We start from the raw sequence: 16,524 nt of genomic DNA on the forward strand, positions 1-16,524 counted from the left end.
TATATGTATATACATGTATATACAAATATACATATATATGTATATTTATAACTATAATAATGAAATAAATATTGCTACATGCTTATCTTTAAATGTATGTTTTTATTTTAAATAACAAAAAATTATATAAACAACTTAATCTCACAATAAAACATTAATTTCAACTCAATTTATTCATAAAATGTCACTGTTGAAGAAAATTCTAAAATTTATTAATTTTCTTACAAATTGAAACTGAAATTTGTTATTGTAATTAGTTATAAACCATATTCTGAATTGATAGATCCAACTACATATGCTACAACTGTAGCATGATCTAATTTTCCAGGGATCATGGAAACCTTATCCAAAGTTTTTATTCGTCGAGTTCTCTGTTCTTGTTTGGAAAGCTGAATTAATTGGCCATCTTTATTTTGTGCATAATATAAATCTGTATCTTCCAATATTCGTCTTTTAGCGGCAGTTATCCGTACCTTATTATGTATAAAAATTAAATGTATGTTAGTATTTAAAATTAATACTGCGCCTTGTTCTTTTCCTCCCTCATAAAAAAATTAAAAAAACTTACAGTACATACATACTGTATTGCATTCATTACTATTAAATGGTAAATAACTTACTGCAAAATCTAAGAGGAGTTCGCAGAGATGTTTGGCACTGTTACATGGTGGTCCTTCTCCAGATACACCCCTTCTTAACAAATCTTCCATTCTAAGCAATGTGAGCTCGTGTCTTTGATACGCCTCAACTACAGGCAAGTTAGATTTATTTCTATTACTATTGCCGGATTCTGCATGTCTTAAGTTTTCTGCAGACTTTCGACGTGTTTTTGATCTTCCTTCAGTGTGATTTTTTACATTTGAATCAGGTACGGAATTGTGACATGGTAAAATAGCAAATTTTCCGACTACAGGGTCAAAATTATCCGAAATTCCATCACTAGTCAAAAATACAATATCTCCTTTCTCAACTTCGGTCATTGCAAGAGTCAAATTATTCAATTCAGGATTAGATCCATCCACAGGGCCTAAAGCTCCAAGAGCATCACGCATGTCACGCATACAGTGAATATCATGGGATCCTCTTGTTATTTCTCTTACACCAGTTTTCCTGCCAATATGAAATATTGCTTTTATCTTAAACGATATTCTACTTAGTATTAATAGGGATAGTTTATAAGTTCTTGTTTATGTATTACCTTGAATACACATAAGCTAAACTGTCACCAACATTACAGGTACATGCCATATATTTATTTTTTTCTGTATTAGAATCAGAATTTGGCAGTGGTAGAACTGCACACACAGTTAATGTTGTAAGCATTCCTTGTTCCTGCAAAATTAACGAATGTGCAGCATGGAATGAACGAAGTAGTGCTATAAAAACGTCTTTTGTTGTAGTCATTTCTCCATTAATTGAAGGACAAAAAAGTGCTTTATTTAAGTATTCTATACTTCCATGTACTGCAGACCTTGCTGCAATACTTGCTTTGGTACCTAATAATTTTATTTCATTATAAAACACGCATATATATGTATATGCATATATTGCCATATTTTATATAATCTTATATAAGATAGTCTACTATCATCTATAATCATACCCCAATTAACACCATCAGCAAGTGCTAAAATAGCTGAATTCGATCTTACTACAATACCAAAACAATCTGCTATTGGTTCACCATTATTTGTATTATTTGTAGGATTTTTCTCATATAATGTAGTAGCAATTCCATAAGCCATTTCATGAGGATTAAACCAATCAGTAATACCAGCAATTGTAGGAGTTGTTGTTGTTGATGCTAGAGAAAATATTATTGTTAATGTATCCTGCTATTATTTCATAACTTCATAATGCCTTTAATACATACTATTTCTATATTGTTCTCCTTGATCTAACATATCAATGTAATCTATATCAATATCATTAATACTTAAATGTCTTTGTTGTACATTAACAGTTGTAAGTCCATTATCTGGACCTGTATGAGCGGAAACTACATCTCTATCTTGCTGAAAATTTCCAAGCTGCCTAATTGGAAGTTCCTCTGGATTTCTGCCATGCAAAATTGCTGGCCCTTCCTGTTTTGTTTCCAAACTGAAAATATATATATCAACATATGTCAACCCTTATTTAAGATGTTAATAAATAAAAATTATACATATGCACATTGTAAAAAGATTATTACCCATCAAGATACCGTGTAATAAAACAACCACTTGTAAAATCTTGCGTTAATGATCTAGGACTACGTAAAGTCTGTTCTCCCTGACTTAAATTTTCTACAGCTCCAGCCAAATTGCTAATAGATAGTTGTCGCATAAAACCAGCAACTTTTTTTCGCAAACTTGGCATTCTTTTATGAAATTAAATTTAAATGCAAGCAAAATAATCAATGCCACATAACATACAACATGACGTTATAAAATGACTGACACATATCAGTGGGCACTTAAACCATGATTTTATTTTGGAAAACACGTTCTTATCTAAACCTTAAAAACAAAGAAATTTATATCATAGTTACAAACTATATATCGCCATTTCTATGAGATACTTAATAATTTATATTTATATCCATACTTATATATGTGAAAAATCTAATATAATGTAGAGTAAAAAAATGATTAAATAATTAGATGCAATACAACTCTTAAAATTGAAAACTTTTAAATCAGTTGCTTTGACATATTCTTTATTCATTTAATTTTAGAATAGAATATTTATCATTCTATAATATAAAATAATCATTAAGTTTACTACAGACAAATACTTTTGAACAATCCTTATATAGACATTATAATCGTACCTAGAAAAAATTCTTATGTGTATTATACAGAAGTGAAATCGTAATACATACTGAAAAGCACATCGTTTTCCACTTTAGCGCCATATTGATAGTGTGTCAATAACCGATGAATTCCCTTACAAGTAATATTTATCTTCTATTATGTCTTCAAGAATGAAAAGATTTGTGTAACTATTAAGGAATGTTCTCTAATTTTTACCTACAAATACTCTTCACAAAATAAATTTTTTCGATAAGGATAACAAATATGTCAGTTTTTTTTAATTCTAAGGTATGTATATTTAAAATCATCATGAATCAACATAAAACGATTTTAAAAATTAATCCAAACAAAAAAATTATAGTAGACAATATACTTTTTTGATTGTATCATTGTACTTAATAATCATGTTCACATATTTAACAATATGCATCTATATCGTATTTTTTAATCTGTTTTGACACTTAGCAAGTTAATATGGCGTCCTTTCCACAGGTGAAAGACTACAATTTTCTGCAGTTGTTTTCACAATTGCGTTCAGTGCTATTTGTATAAATAAGTTTACATAATCATTTAATAATTTTCTAAGAATATCCTACTCGCAAAATAAAGTTTAGTGTATCTAATAAATAACTTGTCAATTTCATACGTTTCTTTCGATACGTGTTATACACAACGTGCTTAGATTACACAAATTGCTTAGACACAAATATTTATTCCATTCGATAGACTTGTCATTACGTAATCATTATTTAAAATTCTGTCACCTGTATGTTAGGAATAAAATTATGTATGTGGTTTTTTCTCGACATTTTCTTTAGAAATCGTCGCGTATACAACTGTACCTCATTTTTTAAGTGTACATTTTCTACAGATGTAGAATGTTTTTTAATATTTTGTTATTATAAGAAAGTTAAATTGCATGTGATCTAATTTTTTTCAGATGACAGGTGTATCGATTTTCATAAACTTAGTGTATTTCATTTTATAGTATATGTTTAATATCAGAAAACTTACATTCTAAACATAGTGCATCAGATGTATATACATGTATATATGTTAACAGATTCTTTAAAATAAATATGAAAGAATGAGATGTTAAACTATTTGAAATAATCAAATATTTAAAAAGCTATAGAGGAAATAAAGGAAGAATATTTTTGTGTAAATAAGAAAATAAAATGTTTGAGTCACCGAAAAGCCTCCTTGAGGTTTGCATAGATTTTATTTGTAACAATGTCTTGGATTTATGTGACGTACACCTAGGTGATACGGAAGAACATTCCCCTAATTCACTGGATACAAACACGTGTAGTAAGTATTTATCGTAATTATTTAAGAAAATATTTTTTCAATTATCTTATATTTTATTCATATTTTACTTCGTTTTAAAATGAATTTAGATATTTCATTAGAGTTAGAGGAAGCTATTTTAATGCAACAATTTGTTATAAGGTCTTAAATCAGTTAGTTAACTTTTAATAGATTATAATAATACAGATATTTTAAATGCAATAGGTAAAGCATCTAATGATGGATCATCAAGTTCAGCTACAAGACTTAGTTTTAGACATCCAGATGCTTTTTTACCAGCTGAAGTATCAGAACAATTATTGGCTCACCTTTGTGAGAAAAAGACATTATCTGATTTAACAATTACACTTTTCAACGCAAAGTCCACCAGGTTAAGGTACCCATATCTCATTTTAAGTATGCAAATTTGATTGGAGTGTAAAATGTACATAAAAAATGAAGTATTCGCTATTTTTTATTATCTATAGACATGTACGGTTGAAAGATGCATCTACATTATCAGCGAAAGGCTTAAAAGTTTTAAAACAGCATAAAGTGGTAGATCTAATGGTAAATGGGTTAAAAATAACTGTTAATGATCTTATAAGTTGTTTAGGTGACTGGAGTTTACAAAATCTTAGATCATTAAGTGTAGCAAAAGGAAGTTTTATAGACTGTTCTCGGTATTTAATGCAATTAATTATTTCTATAAATATAATTAAGTATTTTAAAATATTTAAATTATATATATCCATTATTTCATAATAGGTATTGTGTGGTAGTAACTTTAAGTAAATTGAGGTCACTGCACACATTAAATGTATCATGTACAGAGTTTAATACACATGGTTTGGGGATAGTAGTTGAGAATTTTCCTCTTCTAGAAAGTTTAGACATTTCATGTACAAAGGTGAATGATATAACAGCACTGAAAAAGTGTAAAAATCGTCTAAAAACACTTAATATGTATAATTTGAAGATAGATGAAAGTACAGATTTAGTCTCAGTATTATTGGAGCTGAATGAATTAAGGAATTTAGATATTTCAGATGAAAAAGATATGCATGCTCTTAACTGTATGTTTGTGCCCGGAAAGCCAGACATAGAAGATTTTCTGAAAGCTGTACATTGTATGCCATATCTAACTAGTTTAGATTTATCTGGTAATTATATAATTTATAATGTGTTTCTGTGTAATATACAGATCAATTTAAGAACTTTGTCTTAATACTTAATATAGGTAGAAGTGATATAAATTCAAAAGATTTAAAAGAATTTATTAAAGCTCATACATATTTAAGGTTTTTGGGACTTGTAAGTACAGATGCTTGTTATGATGACAGTTTAACAAATCCCGCAGACGAATATTACAAGCCTGGACTTATTGTAAGTATTATTAGGATATTCTATAGAAAGACAGTTATTAATAAAAAAATACAGTAGACTCCTATATAACATGGTGAAAAAATAGCAACCAGTATTCATAAAAACATGATAAATGCACCATATAACATGTTAAATAAATTTAACATTTTAAAATATTTTTTGACTTTAGCTTAGAAAAATATTTTTACCTGCATTATACTCGGTCCACTACATAAGATTTCTATGAATAAAATATCCTATCTTAATATTCAAATAGATAAATGATTGAAAATATACTTGTATGTTCTAAGATATTTAATGTTTACTGTAGGTTACTGGTACAGCCACAGAATCTCAAATTTTAGAAGGTTTGAGAAGATATACGTGCAGGCCACTTTATCTTGAGAAATGTTTATTTAATTTATTCCGTTTAACACACAACTTTCTTGAATCACGGATTGATGTTATAAAATTAGTATTGCCTGCAATGAGAGAACATCCACAAGAAGTACGTGTACAAGTGCCATGTACTGCATGTCTTTATAATCTCACAAAAGGTGAATTCTCCATTATGATTCACCCATCAATTCTCAAACAAGTTGTTGAACTAACAATGATTGCAATGGAATGTTATCCAGCCAACTATCGACTTCAAATGAATACATTATTAATTTTGTGTAGTGACAGAATTCTACAGGAAATTACTTTTGACAAATACAGGTAATCAAAATTCGTAAAATTATATCTTTTGCATTTTATTGGATTGGCAACTAAGTGATTGCGGATTTTGTCAACAGGTGGTATTGATAGTTGCCAATAGTTGCCAACCCAATAGAAAGCATAAATATTACTATAGTTTTTGTTTAAAATTTTATGTATTTATTAATATATAATTGTATTGTTTAAATCTATCTACAATTTATAGTTCAATTATTTTCCATTTATATAGATGTGCAAGATTAGTGTTAAATTCTTTGTTGACCTTTAACGAACCCTCAATGAATCGTATGTCTGTTGCCATTTGCTCCATATTGGCAGCAAAAATATCAACGGTGGAAACATCTTTGCTGGGTGCTCAACCTCAATATATGTCTAAATTATTAGCAATGGTTAGGACTAAAGTTGAAACTAAATCAGTAGACATAACAATGAAGTTTACATTAAGTGCTCTATGGAATTTAACTGATGAAAGTGCTACAACATGTGAAGTCTTTCTAGATGAAGGTGGGATGGAATTATTTCTTAAAGTGTTAGAAAGTTTCCAAGGACAATTTAGTGTTGAAACTAAAGTACTTGGTTCATTAAACAATATAGCAGAGGTTTGTAATATAATTCATGATTTTATAAATGCAGTAAATTTAATTTAATTTTTTTTTATAATTATTATATAAGTAGTTATTATCTGGTTATGATTTAATCTATTAATGATTATAAATACACATACACAGATTCGTATAATTGGATATATTTTGTAATTCGTCATAGGTGGTTCATCTAAGACCAAGACTTATGCAACCTAGGTTCATTTCTATGCTTTCTACGTTGCTGACATCTGTACATATTGATGTATCTTATTTCGCAGCAGGTATTGCTGCACATTTACTTAGCGATGGTCCACATACATGGCCTATAATATCCTTAATGCCAAGTAGAGATGTATTATTAGAACAATTAGCATATACTATAACACATTGGCAAACTCCTCAAGGGGAAATGGTTGCATATAGAAGTTTCCATCCATTTTTCCCACTTCTGCATTGTTCAGATGCATATCCTGTTCAACTTTGGGCAGTTTGGGCAATACATCATGTATGCACAAAGAATCGTAAGTACATTTATATGAATTAATATTCTAAATGCGATTATATATATTTAATCATATTAATAACAAAAATTATTGTTTATGTGTTATGTTTATATTATTACACTGTTGTAGCAAAACGGTATTGCAGTATGTTAGTCAGAGAAGGTGGAGTAGAAATATTAAAATGTTTGGAGAATATGCATACAGATCAGACAACAAGACCAAACTTACAAAATTTATGTCGATCAATTTTTGAAACACTTGAACTAAATTCTTAATGATCACTATTGCCTTCCAAACTAAATTTGTTGAAACCATGAAGTTGGTATACTAGTCAATGTTTATCTCAATGCAAACTTATATCCTGTTCTGTAGACCAAATAATTAAAACTATTATACGAACATGGATATTTGTCAAAAGAGGACTGAAATGAAACAAGTCCAGGATGTTGCTATTAAATTTTGTAGATTTACATTGAAGACCTGAATTATAAAGAATAGCTGTGCGCTATGAAGTACATTATTCGTAGATCTGATACTCAAAAAAGTATGTTGAATATATAGAATAAGTTACATTTAAAGCCTGATTATTACAAAAGAATACATTTAAATGCTTAAAACTATGCATTGGGAGTTTAAAAGAGACAAATTTTTAACCTTCTAATATTATAATTATATTTTTTAATTATTAATTATATATTGGTCCAATACTTGTGTATCTCAAAGTGACTTAATTATATAAAAATGAATTAATTAATTAATCAATAATTAAAATTAATTAATTAATTAATTGATTTAATGAATAAGTGATAATTTTTTATGAATTAATTTAGTTATCTTTCATAAATCATATTGTTTGATATTATAAAATTTGAAAATATATTTTCATTTTAAAGTTCCAACTTAATAAATTCAATAATTAAGTAGATTGTTGAAAAATTTATCTAATTTATTGACATGTTTGAGGTATTTTTATTTGTACTAAAATTAGGTATCTAATATACCTCTTGTGGCCATTAAAAGTACTAATTATGTTAGAAATGTTATTCAGAATCTGTACAATACTTCGTGTTAGCATTACAAACAAAATGATAATTAGACTAGAATCTAATAAATATATGCTTCAAAAATGTAATTTATTTACATTATTATGTAGTTATTAAAAGATACAGTAGTAAATATTTTATTATGTTGTATTTTTAACACAATGAATTCCGGTCTTCAATTTTTTCTGTTATACCTCTTTTACAACTTGCCCATGAATTGAAAACTTTTTAGAAATCAATTGTGCATTTATATGCTTTCAGAGATATAAAGAAATACAAATTTCTAATAAAACAAATACAACAATATTCTGGTTATATCTGTTATTAAAATATTATTAATTTGTATAAGAATAAAATTTATCCACCTGGTAACATTAATTGAAATGTAAAAATGTCGATTTAAATACTACTGACTGTTAATAAACACAAATCATTAATCCTTGGAGAAGTTAATTTTATTTTACCTATTTATAATAATGATAAATATAAATATATATAAATCCAGTGACATATTCAACATGTGATTTTTAAGCCAAGAAAATCTTTATTGACCACCCGATCATGTTACATTTATATATTACACTTATATGTTAATTATCTTTTCTTTTCTTTTCTTTCTTTCTTTCTTTTTCTTAATGGAACGTAAAAACTGTTCATGAAATTTGTATGATTATCACTCAATTGATGCTGATGCTGCACTGCACCTGCAAAATACTTAGCGATATGGAAGTAACGTTACGAAATGTGGTTCGATTATTAATATGTGGAAACTTGGCTCTCCTCCTAACATCATAGCACAGTGGATTAATAGTTCAAAAACATTTTACACGCATCTTACAAATTAGTAGCAATATGTTTGAGATAAAATTGAGGATGTATAGTTAGTAATAAATAAATGAAAGTTGCACACATTATTAACATCAGTTTAGAAATTGTAACAATCTTTACTCTCCGCAACTTTCACTTACTGTAGCATACAAAAGTTACTACAAATTATAGTAATATGATATTACTCTAGATATTTACATTGCAGTTCAATTCTTTTTATTGTATATATAAAATATATTTTTAAATATAAACTTATACAATTGAAAAATGTGAAATTATTAAACATTGATTTTAGAGTTATTACAAATATATGAAAAATATATTGTAATAATATCACTTAAATAGCCACACTATGAACTTTATTTTTAACCATAATTATATTATCAGCCTTTATACTATGCCAAAAAATATTCTAAAATTATTATTGCTATTTTATAATTTATTAAAATCAATTTCTAAATTATTAATATACTTTTTTGAATATCGCGTATACTACAAAAATTGTTCTCTCTGTGTACAATTTAATATTATCTTAACATAGTTAATATTATTATCATCTTTATTAACAGTCACAATTATATTTAAGTAATATAAAATTGAGAGATAATCCTTTTATATATTGTATTAATTTGTTTTAAGTAGGAAAAAATCTAATTTTAAATGCATTATAGTCTAATATACTGAGCTAAATACAAATTTTAGCAAATAATAACAATATTTGAGTTTTTTTACAATATGCTAATATGTCAGGTATAAAAAACAAAAATTACATTTTAAGAAATTTACTATAATTGTTACAAAAAGAAAGATAACATAAGTTACGGATGATATCTTACAATTATTTAGATATGCATGAAAAGGAATGACACATTTTTTATTTTGTAATAACCCAAGATATAAACATAAATTTTTTCAAAATGCATAACAGACTAACAATTACATTTCTTTTGTGCTAAAATAGTATTTAGTATTTATAGAATTGTATATTTATGCATATATCCATATATATAAATTTGCGTGTGTACGTATATATATATGTATGCATTTATGTTGCACACATACATACACATGCGCGCTCATTTAATCAGTGCATTTTTTTTTATATGTGTCAATATAATGTTATTAGCATCCCAGTGTTTTATATATTTTTGTAATCTAAACAAACTGAAGTTGTTCAGAACTAATAAAGGCTGATACTATGAAATTGTTTGAATTTCATTGTAAATTATGAAAAAACACAATTGAACTGCAATTGCAAATTATCGCTGATCTACATTTGTAATTTTTATATGAAGATTTGTTAAATCAAATATGAATAATTGTGCCCATCTTTGTCCAATCTTTTTTTTTTTCTTTTGACATGAGGTTTTTTCTTTCTCTTTTTTTTCCCATCGTATCAGTTTTTTTTTCTGTGGACATATCATAAGAATTTACTTAAACACTTTAACTGCATGATAGTGTAATGCGTGTTCATAGAAATATGTAAGTTTTGTGTAACCTAAAAATAAGATATGCACAAAAACTTACAATATTTAGTGTTACAGTTCACATGGCCATATTCTATAAGTCTATAATATAAATATGAACACCACTTATTTATTTAAGAACAGCATAATAAAAAAAATAAAATAATGTTTCAATATAAGTGTTTCTTCTGTTTTTAATAATATTTAAAATATGGCCAAGTGTTAAGGATGAATACGAATTTCGAGCACATTCCTAAGGAAGCTAATGTATCTAGATATAAATTTTATAATATCCACTGTAAAAGATTGATGGATACACTGTATAGCATTTTAAATATTAGATTATTTGATGTCATAAAAAGATTTACAAGATTTGTTAAATTATATAGATACATCAGAACATTAAAACAAGGATCTAGTACATACAATAACTGTCACTGGAAAAATAATAATTTTACATTTATTCAGGAATGGCTAGTGAATATTATAATAGTTTATTTTATCATTTATCTTAGTATTTATAATTTTGGAATAATATTATTTTTGACATTTATTATTTCACCAGCTTTTCCTATAAATGCATTGTTCTATAATACATACATTAATTGTTCAAACAAAAAGATCTTTAATTTTATAGTGTGATTGTACAATACAAAATATGTCAGAAATACCTTCTGTTTAATGCATGTAATTGTTTTATGTATAAAAATTTATTATACTTTCGTCAGATACTTTATGTTTGAACAATCACACAAACAAAATATCTCATAAATCACATAATATAAAAACTTACCTTAATTTGTCAAATTGCAGTAAAATACATTAAAACGGTCAATACGGCATGTAGTATCCTCGCCTATAGCTTCTATGTATAGAGAATATTAAAAAGAAATATTTTATTTTGTTTGAATTATAAATAAATATATTTAATTCTACAACATACCTAGGTCGTCTTATAGGTCTATATCCAAAATATGCACTACCACGTATGATTCCTCTGGCTATACCTCGGTAACCTCGTGCTCCCCGTGGCCCTCTTAAAGTTATTTAAATATATTGTAGTTATTATATCTAAGAAACATATAGATATAATATACATGTAATGTATTTTTAAAGCACCTATTTGTCACTGACAATCCAGGTCTATTTGTTCTTTTAGGCATTACTTTAATTTGACGTCCTCTAAACATAGATTCATCTATTGCCATAGCTGTTTGTACAGAATCACGTTCTGCAAATTCTATGTAAGCGAAACCCTTGGGATGTCCATCAAATTTATTGCACAATATTGTTACTCTGTTAATACTGCCACAACCATGAAAATGTTGCTCTAATTCTTCTGCTGTGGCGCCGTAATCAACCTTTAATTTTGCATAGCGTATATTAATTAATAACTTCTTAATGAAATAAAAAGTCGTTTATTGCAATTTGGATGCAACATTTAACTTACATTACCAACATAGATGGACCTATTATCAACTTCCATTTTGTCTTCGAGTGACATATTTAATGGACTTGCTAAAAATTTGACAAAATATTATGTAATCATTTACAAAAAAAAAAAAAGTTCATGTACAAAATTATAGCATTAAATTTTGATACATGCTAAATTTAATATAATCTATAACTTACTTATTCCGGGTGGACTACCCATATTCATTTGTTTGTCCACTTCAGATTGTAATTGTTTTAATTTTTCTGCTTCTTCCTCCATTTCCCGAACACGTGCTTTAATAGCCTCTAGTTCCTATAATTAAAATATAAAAAAAAATTTAACTTATAAAGAAAATGTAACAAAAACATTTGTCACTTATTTGTCATAATAGAATAAAACAAGCTACCGGATCATCAATATTTGCTTCATTTAATTCACGTTTTACACCATCGCACTGCATAATAGCATCTCCATCTTGACCATTTTCAAGTCCGTCTAGACCATCAATATGATCAGCAGCTAAAAGATCTGATTCAGACATTTCTGCAATAAAAATATAAAATACTATTGATACATAAGATATATAAAGATATAAACATACATATAAAGGATAGAAATACTAGTAATAAAATATAAATATTTTTACTAAATATGGTATCATATACTTTTTTAATTTAGATTCAAATTAAATGAATAGAGGTTAAATTAACAAATTATTATTAAAAAAGGGTAAATAAAACATTCTATTATATACAAGATATATTGCATACATCAAAAATAACTATAAACTGAAATTACTGAGCAATTTACAATATCAAAAAATTATTCAAATTAGCAATATAACATACCAAAATTGTTTCAGATGTGGTATAATATAAAAAAATATATTATATTACTTTCCTTTCTTCGCTCTTTTTGTTTAAATTAATGTAATTATAAAATATATTCGTATGATGATAAATATACAGAAAACTAAAATCAATTTAAGCAACAATACAATCTGATAAAAACAACTCGAATAGCGTGCAATGTAACAAAATATACGTAGGTAATCCTTGCGATGTATAAACAATATATAATACTTATTGTTGTTAATTATACAAATAAATATAACGTACGTGTATACCTTTAGACGTTGTTATTTAAAATAGTAATTTTATGATAAATTTAATAATTATTTTTAATTAACACTTCACGATTCCACAAATTCGCTAAGTGTGATTGACGCTACTACTGAAGGTATATACAAGATACATAAGTTAGAAAATCGCCTTAACATGTATTCCTTCTATGATTGGTTGCAACGAAATACAGGAATTTAATGTTATTGGTGGAAATAAGAGATTGCCGCATATATGAAAATCTAATGATCGTATAAGACTGTTTTTATTAAAAATACAAAGTTAATCTTAAAAGAAATAATATTATTTTCTTATACATGAAATATAATTTTTATTCTCCTCTTTATATAAGAAACAATTTTTTAACAATTGCTAGTACTTTACTATACTACTAAGTATTACTCTTGTCATGTTAGCAATATATGATCGTAGTTTTTTTACGTATATAAAGTTATCACCTTGATATCATCGTCAATCTTAAATAAAAATTATATTTTAAATATATATAATTTATAGAATTGCAGATATTCTCTCAATATTATCTATGCAATAATTCCAGTTTAAGGTTATAAAAAGTAAAAATCAGGAACAAAATATGTGTAAAACAAATTGTAAACCGAAAATAATTATCTTTGACTTAGGTTAAAAACTTTTTCTTCTTTTCTTATTTTTCTAATTGTTTTCTTATAAAGAAATTGGTATTTTATTAAAATAGTAATTTAATAACGTTTCAGATTATACTTTATGGCCATTTTGGGTTGATACTCATGTTATTCCTCCTTTTAAAAAGTGAGTTCAACTAACATAATTTTAACATATATGATTTTATCATTGGTGAAAATTTCTATTGAATTCGTTTAAGGAAAGGAAATAATGTAGTAGATTCTCGTGGTCAAATTATTCAATATTACAAAGAAGTACCTGATGTTTTAAAATATTTATATGAAGAAGGATATGAACTTGGTGTTGCATCTCGTACATCAGAAATACAAGGTGCTAAACAATTATTAAATCTGTTTGATTGGGCCAAGTATTTGAAATATAAAGAAATTTATCCAGGATGTAAAGTAACTCATTTTTCTAAGTAAGTGTCAATGAAATTTCAACTTTATTTGTTCCCATTTACCTAGGAAAAGTTGTTTATAAATTATTGTTTTCTAGGATTCAAAAAGCATCAGGAATTGATTATAAAGATATGGTGTTTTTTGATGATGAAGATAGAAATATTGTTGATGTGGGTAAACTTGGTGTTACTTGTATATTTGTTAAAAATGGTGTGAATCATGCACTTATAGAAAGTGTTCTTAAAAAATTTTAATTTTTATAATTATAGAGAAATGTATATAATAAATAGCTTTATTTTTATATTTTATTGCACTGAATATTTGAGATTAAAATGCTTCTAATTTATATTTAATACCAAATTCATGTTTTATATATCTAAATTTGATTAATCATTGTAAAATAATATTGTAAAGGGCTATTAATAACAATATTATTGTTGTTATTTTGATTTAGCATCATAAAATATTTAGCACAAGAAATCTGAGGAGTTTGAGAACATGTAGTTTTCAATAAATTTGTTACACAATCACTTGATAATGATGAAGATAAAAGATCTTTTAAAGTATTTACACCAAAGTTTTTAAATGGACATCCTCCTTCATACATGGGATTTGATGTATTCATCTGATAACATAATAAAAAAGGATGAGTTTGAAGTAGATATCAAACTTTCTTGATATAAGAAAATATTACTTACACATATCAACTCGCAAGTAGGAGATTTATAATTTTTCCGAGATCCTTCTAATCCATAAAGGTGACGAATACTGTACATAAATTTTCGTTCATTTGATTTCCAATTATGTAAACAACTAGAAGAACAGGAATGAGGTTTAGAATATTCTTCTTTCCAATAATTTATAGCATCCTCTAGTTTCATTCCACCATCTTTTAAAAATAAACTATAATAAAAACGAGCATAGTGACTAAGTCTATGTGTCGTTCTTAGTTTTGTGTGCAGGTGTTGCATACAAAGTGGAAAATTTTTTATTTCTATGTCTATATTTTTTTTAGTTATATTTCCATATTTGATAGATATTTGATTTTTTTGCAATATTTTAGAATGAATTTTGTAATATAAGTAATTAAGTCTAATATCCTGATTTATAATATATTGTGCTTTTGATTTCATGCATATTACTTCATTACTTATGTAAGTGTAAAACAATGATTTTAATATTTTTTTCCATTTGGAGCAGTATACAATAGCATATCCTGCACTCAAGTCTAGTTTTCTTTTCTTTATTAAATCTGGTACTGCCTCATGTCTCACTTGAAAAAATAAAAATTAACGTAATTTTCAAGTCATTAAATTAGAAATATAAGTTGATCTATATATATATATGTGTGTGTGTGTATACCTTTAGTTTTATGAAAATCACAATTCCCTGTATGATTTTTTGATACAATATGTTTAAAGACAAGTGGTTTTGAGAAGAAACTACATATATCGATTAATGTTCTATTAATCAGTCCTTTTTTATCTTTAAGCTCGCCTAATTGATATAAAATACTCTTAAATAGCCTATATAATTGTCTTGGTAAAATATAATTCAGCCTAGTTTGGAATAATAACGTTTCTCTGATAACCCAATAATTACATATCTCCTGTGACACAGATGCTAATAATCTAAAACAATAATTTATATATTGCAGAATTGCTACATTAAATAATGATTTAATAAATTATATTAAAAAACCTCATAAATTTGTATGTTTAAAGATTAATAATTATTGTAATCGCGTGAAAAACTTACCGCAATATAAAATGTCCAATTTTATCATATACTGAATTTTCTAATAAATACTCAAAATCACCATTAAATTCATGAGGTTTACCCTCGTACAATAATTGTAAGTATTCTAACCTATCAAGGACGCACTTTTCTATAATATGAAATGATATTTGTCCTGTAGGAGTTTTAATATAAAACATTTTTTAAATAAATAATACTTTTAAAGATTACTATTTTTTTAATTACAAAACATTTTTGTATCTGAATAATTGCTAACGTTAAACATTGTTCAAAACTATTACGTCCAACTATACTTGAATAATCAAGACTGAATGTCACATATAAATTTATTTTATTGCAATACTTAAGACATGATCTTTATATGTTTAACATACTTTCATAGTTATATTCTGAGTAAATAAATAAATTACGATTACATTTTCATTGTTTCTTTGTCAATCTAATTTTTAAACAATGGTATTTTGATATTTTGTAATTCTTTTTATGACTACTAAAATTGTATGTTTCGTGTTGTTTATCCACATTTAAATTCATTTTTTAATTTGCTATATA

The 16,524-nt window shown here is 26.3% G+C and overlaps 4 protein-coding genes across 13 annotated transcripts in view; 2 read left to right on the forward strand and 2 right to left on the reverse strand.

The window, feature by feature from the left end:
• Positions 1 to 82: 82 nt before the first annotated feature.
• LOC126918387 (PP2C-like domain-containing protein CG9801) lies at positions 83 to 3,011 on the reverse strand. Of its 2 annotated transcripts, none has more exons than XM_050726256.1 (7): positions 2,864 to 3,011; positions 2,192 to 2,498; positions 1,874 to 2,100; positions 1,604 to 1,804; positions 1,199 to 1,496; positions 621 to 1,110; positions 83 to 473 (listed from the first exon to the last, which is right to left on the reverse strand). In XM_050726256.1, exons 2-7 carry the CDS (start codon positions 2,356 to 2,358, stop codon positions 258 to 260), a joined length of 1,599 nt encoding a protein of 532 aa, XP_050582213.1. In that variant the 5' UTR covers positions 2,359 to 2,498; positions 2,864 to 3,011; the 3' UTR covers positions 83 to 257. The 2 variants fall into 2 exon arrangements, with proteins under 2 accessions (XP_050582213.1, XP_050582221.1); XM_050726264.1 differs by having other exon boundaries at positions 2,813 to 2,938.
• LOC126918372 (protein zyg-11 homolog B-like) lies at positions 2,949 to 8,738 on the forward strand. Of its 3 annotated transcripts, none has more exons than XM_050726244.1 (10): positions 2,949 to 3,083; positions 3,859 to 4,106; positions 4,311 to 4,482; positions 4,574 to 4,768; positions 4,854 to 5,248; positions 5,326 to 5,471; positions 5,782 to 6,170; positions 6,400 to 6,769; positions 6,936 to 7,275; positions 7,387 to 8,738. In XM_050726244.1, exons 2-10 carry the CDS (start codon positions 3,974 to 3,976, stop codon positions 7,530 to 7,532), a joined length of 2,286 nt encoding a protein of 761 aa, XP_050582201.1. In that variant the 5' UTR covers positions 2,949 to 3,083; positions 3,859 to 3,973; the 3' UTR covers positions 7,533 to 8,738. The 3 variants fall into 3 exon arrangements, with proteins under 3 accessions (XP_050582201.1, XP_050582193.1, XP_050582184.1); XM_050726236.1 differs by lacking the exon at positions 2,949 to 3,083 and adding an exon at positions 3,259 to 3,403; XM_050726227.1 differs by lacking the exon at positions 2,949 to 3,083 and adding an exon at positions 3,284 to 3,582.
• Positions 8,739 to 11,387: 2,649 nt separating this feature from the next.
• LOC126918403 (polyadenylate-binding protein 2-B-like) lies at positions 11,388 to 16,294 on the reverse strand. Of its 5 annotated transcripts, none has more exons than XM_050726285.1 (7): positions 15,973 to 16,149; positions 12,436 to 12,572; positions 12,227 to 12,341; positions 12,045 to 12,112; positions 11,714 to 11,955; positions 11,538 to 11,630; positions 11,388 to 11,459 (listed from the first exon to the last, which is right to left on the reverse strand). In XM_050726285.1, exons 1-7 carry the CDS (start codon positions 15,998 to 16,000, stop codon positions 11,426 to 11,428), a joined length of 717 nt encoding a protein of 238 aa, XP_050582242.1. In that variant the 5' UTR covers positions 16,001 to 16,149; the 3' UTR covers positions 11,388 to 11,425. The 5 variants fall into 5 exon arrangements, with proteins under 5 accessions (XP_050582242.1, XP_050582251.1, XP_050582256.1 ...); XM_050726294.1 differs by lacking the exon at positions 15,973 to 16,149 and adding an exon at positions 13,156 to 13,306; XM_050726299.1 differs by lacking the exon at positions 15,973 to 16,149 and adding an exon at positions 13,148 to 13,295.
• LOC126918436 (magnesium-dependent phosphatase 1-like) overlaps positions 13,573 to 16,524 on the forward strand; it is a 210,474-nt gene continuing 207,522 nt past the window's right edge. The window contains exons 1-5 of one of the 3 annotated variants that reach the window (XM_050726322.1): positions 13,575 to 13,791; positions 13,885 to 13,939; positions 14,013 to 14,234; positions 14,312 to 14,424; positions 14,669 to 14,876. In XM_050726322.1, the coding sequence (XP_050582279.1) occupies positions 13,746 to 13,791; positions 13,885 to 13,939; positions 14,013 to 14,234; positions 14,312 to 14,424; positions 14,669 to 14,676 (444 nt within the window). In that variant the 5' untranslated portion in view covers positions 13,575 to 13,745 and the 3' untranslated portion in view covers positions 14,677 to 14,876. Of the gene's footprint in view, positions 13,792 to 13,884; positions 13,940 to 14,012; positions 14,235 to 14,311; positions 14,516 to 14,668; positions 14,877 to 16,524 lie in introns of those variants that run through there. The other 2 variants (XM_050726333.1, XM_050726312.1) reach the window with 2 other exon arrangements.

The sequence above is a fragment of the Bombus affinis genome, chromosome 1, assembly GCF_024516045.1.
Source record: "Bombus affinis isolate iyBomAffi1 chromosome 1, iyBomAffi1.2, whole genome shotgun sequence".
NCBI lineage: Eukaryota > Metazoa > Arthropoda > Insecta > Hymenoptera > Apidae > Bombus > Bombus affinis.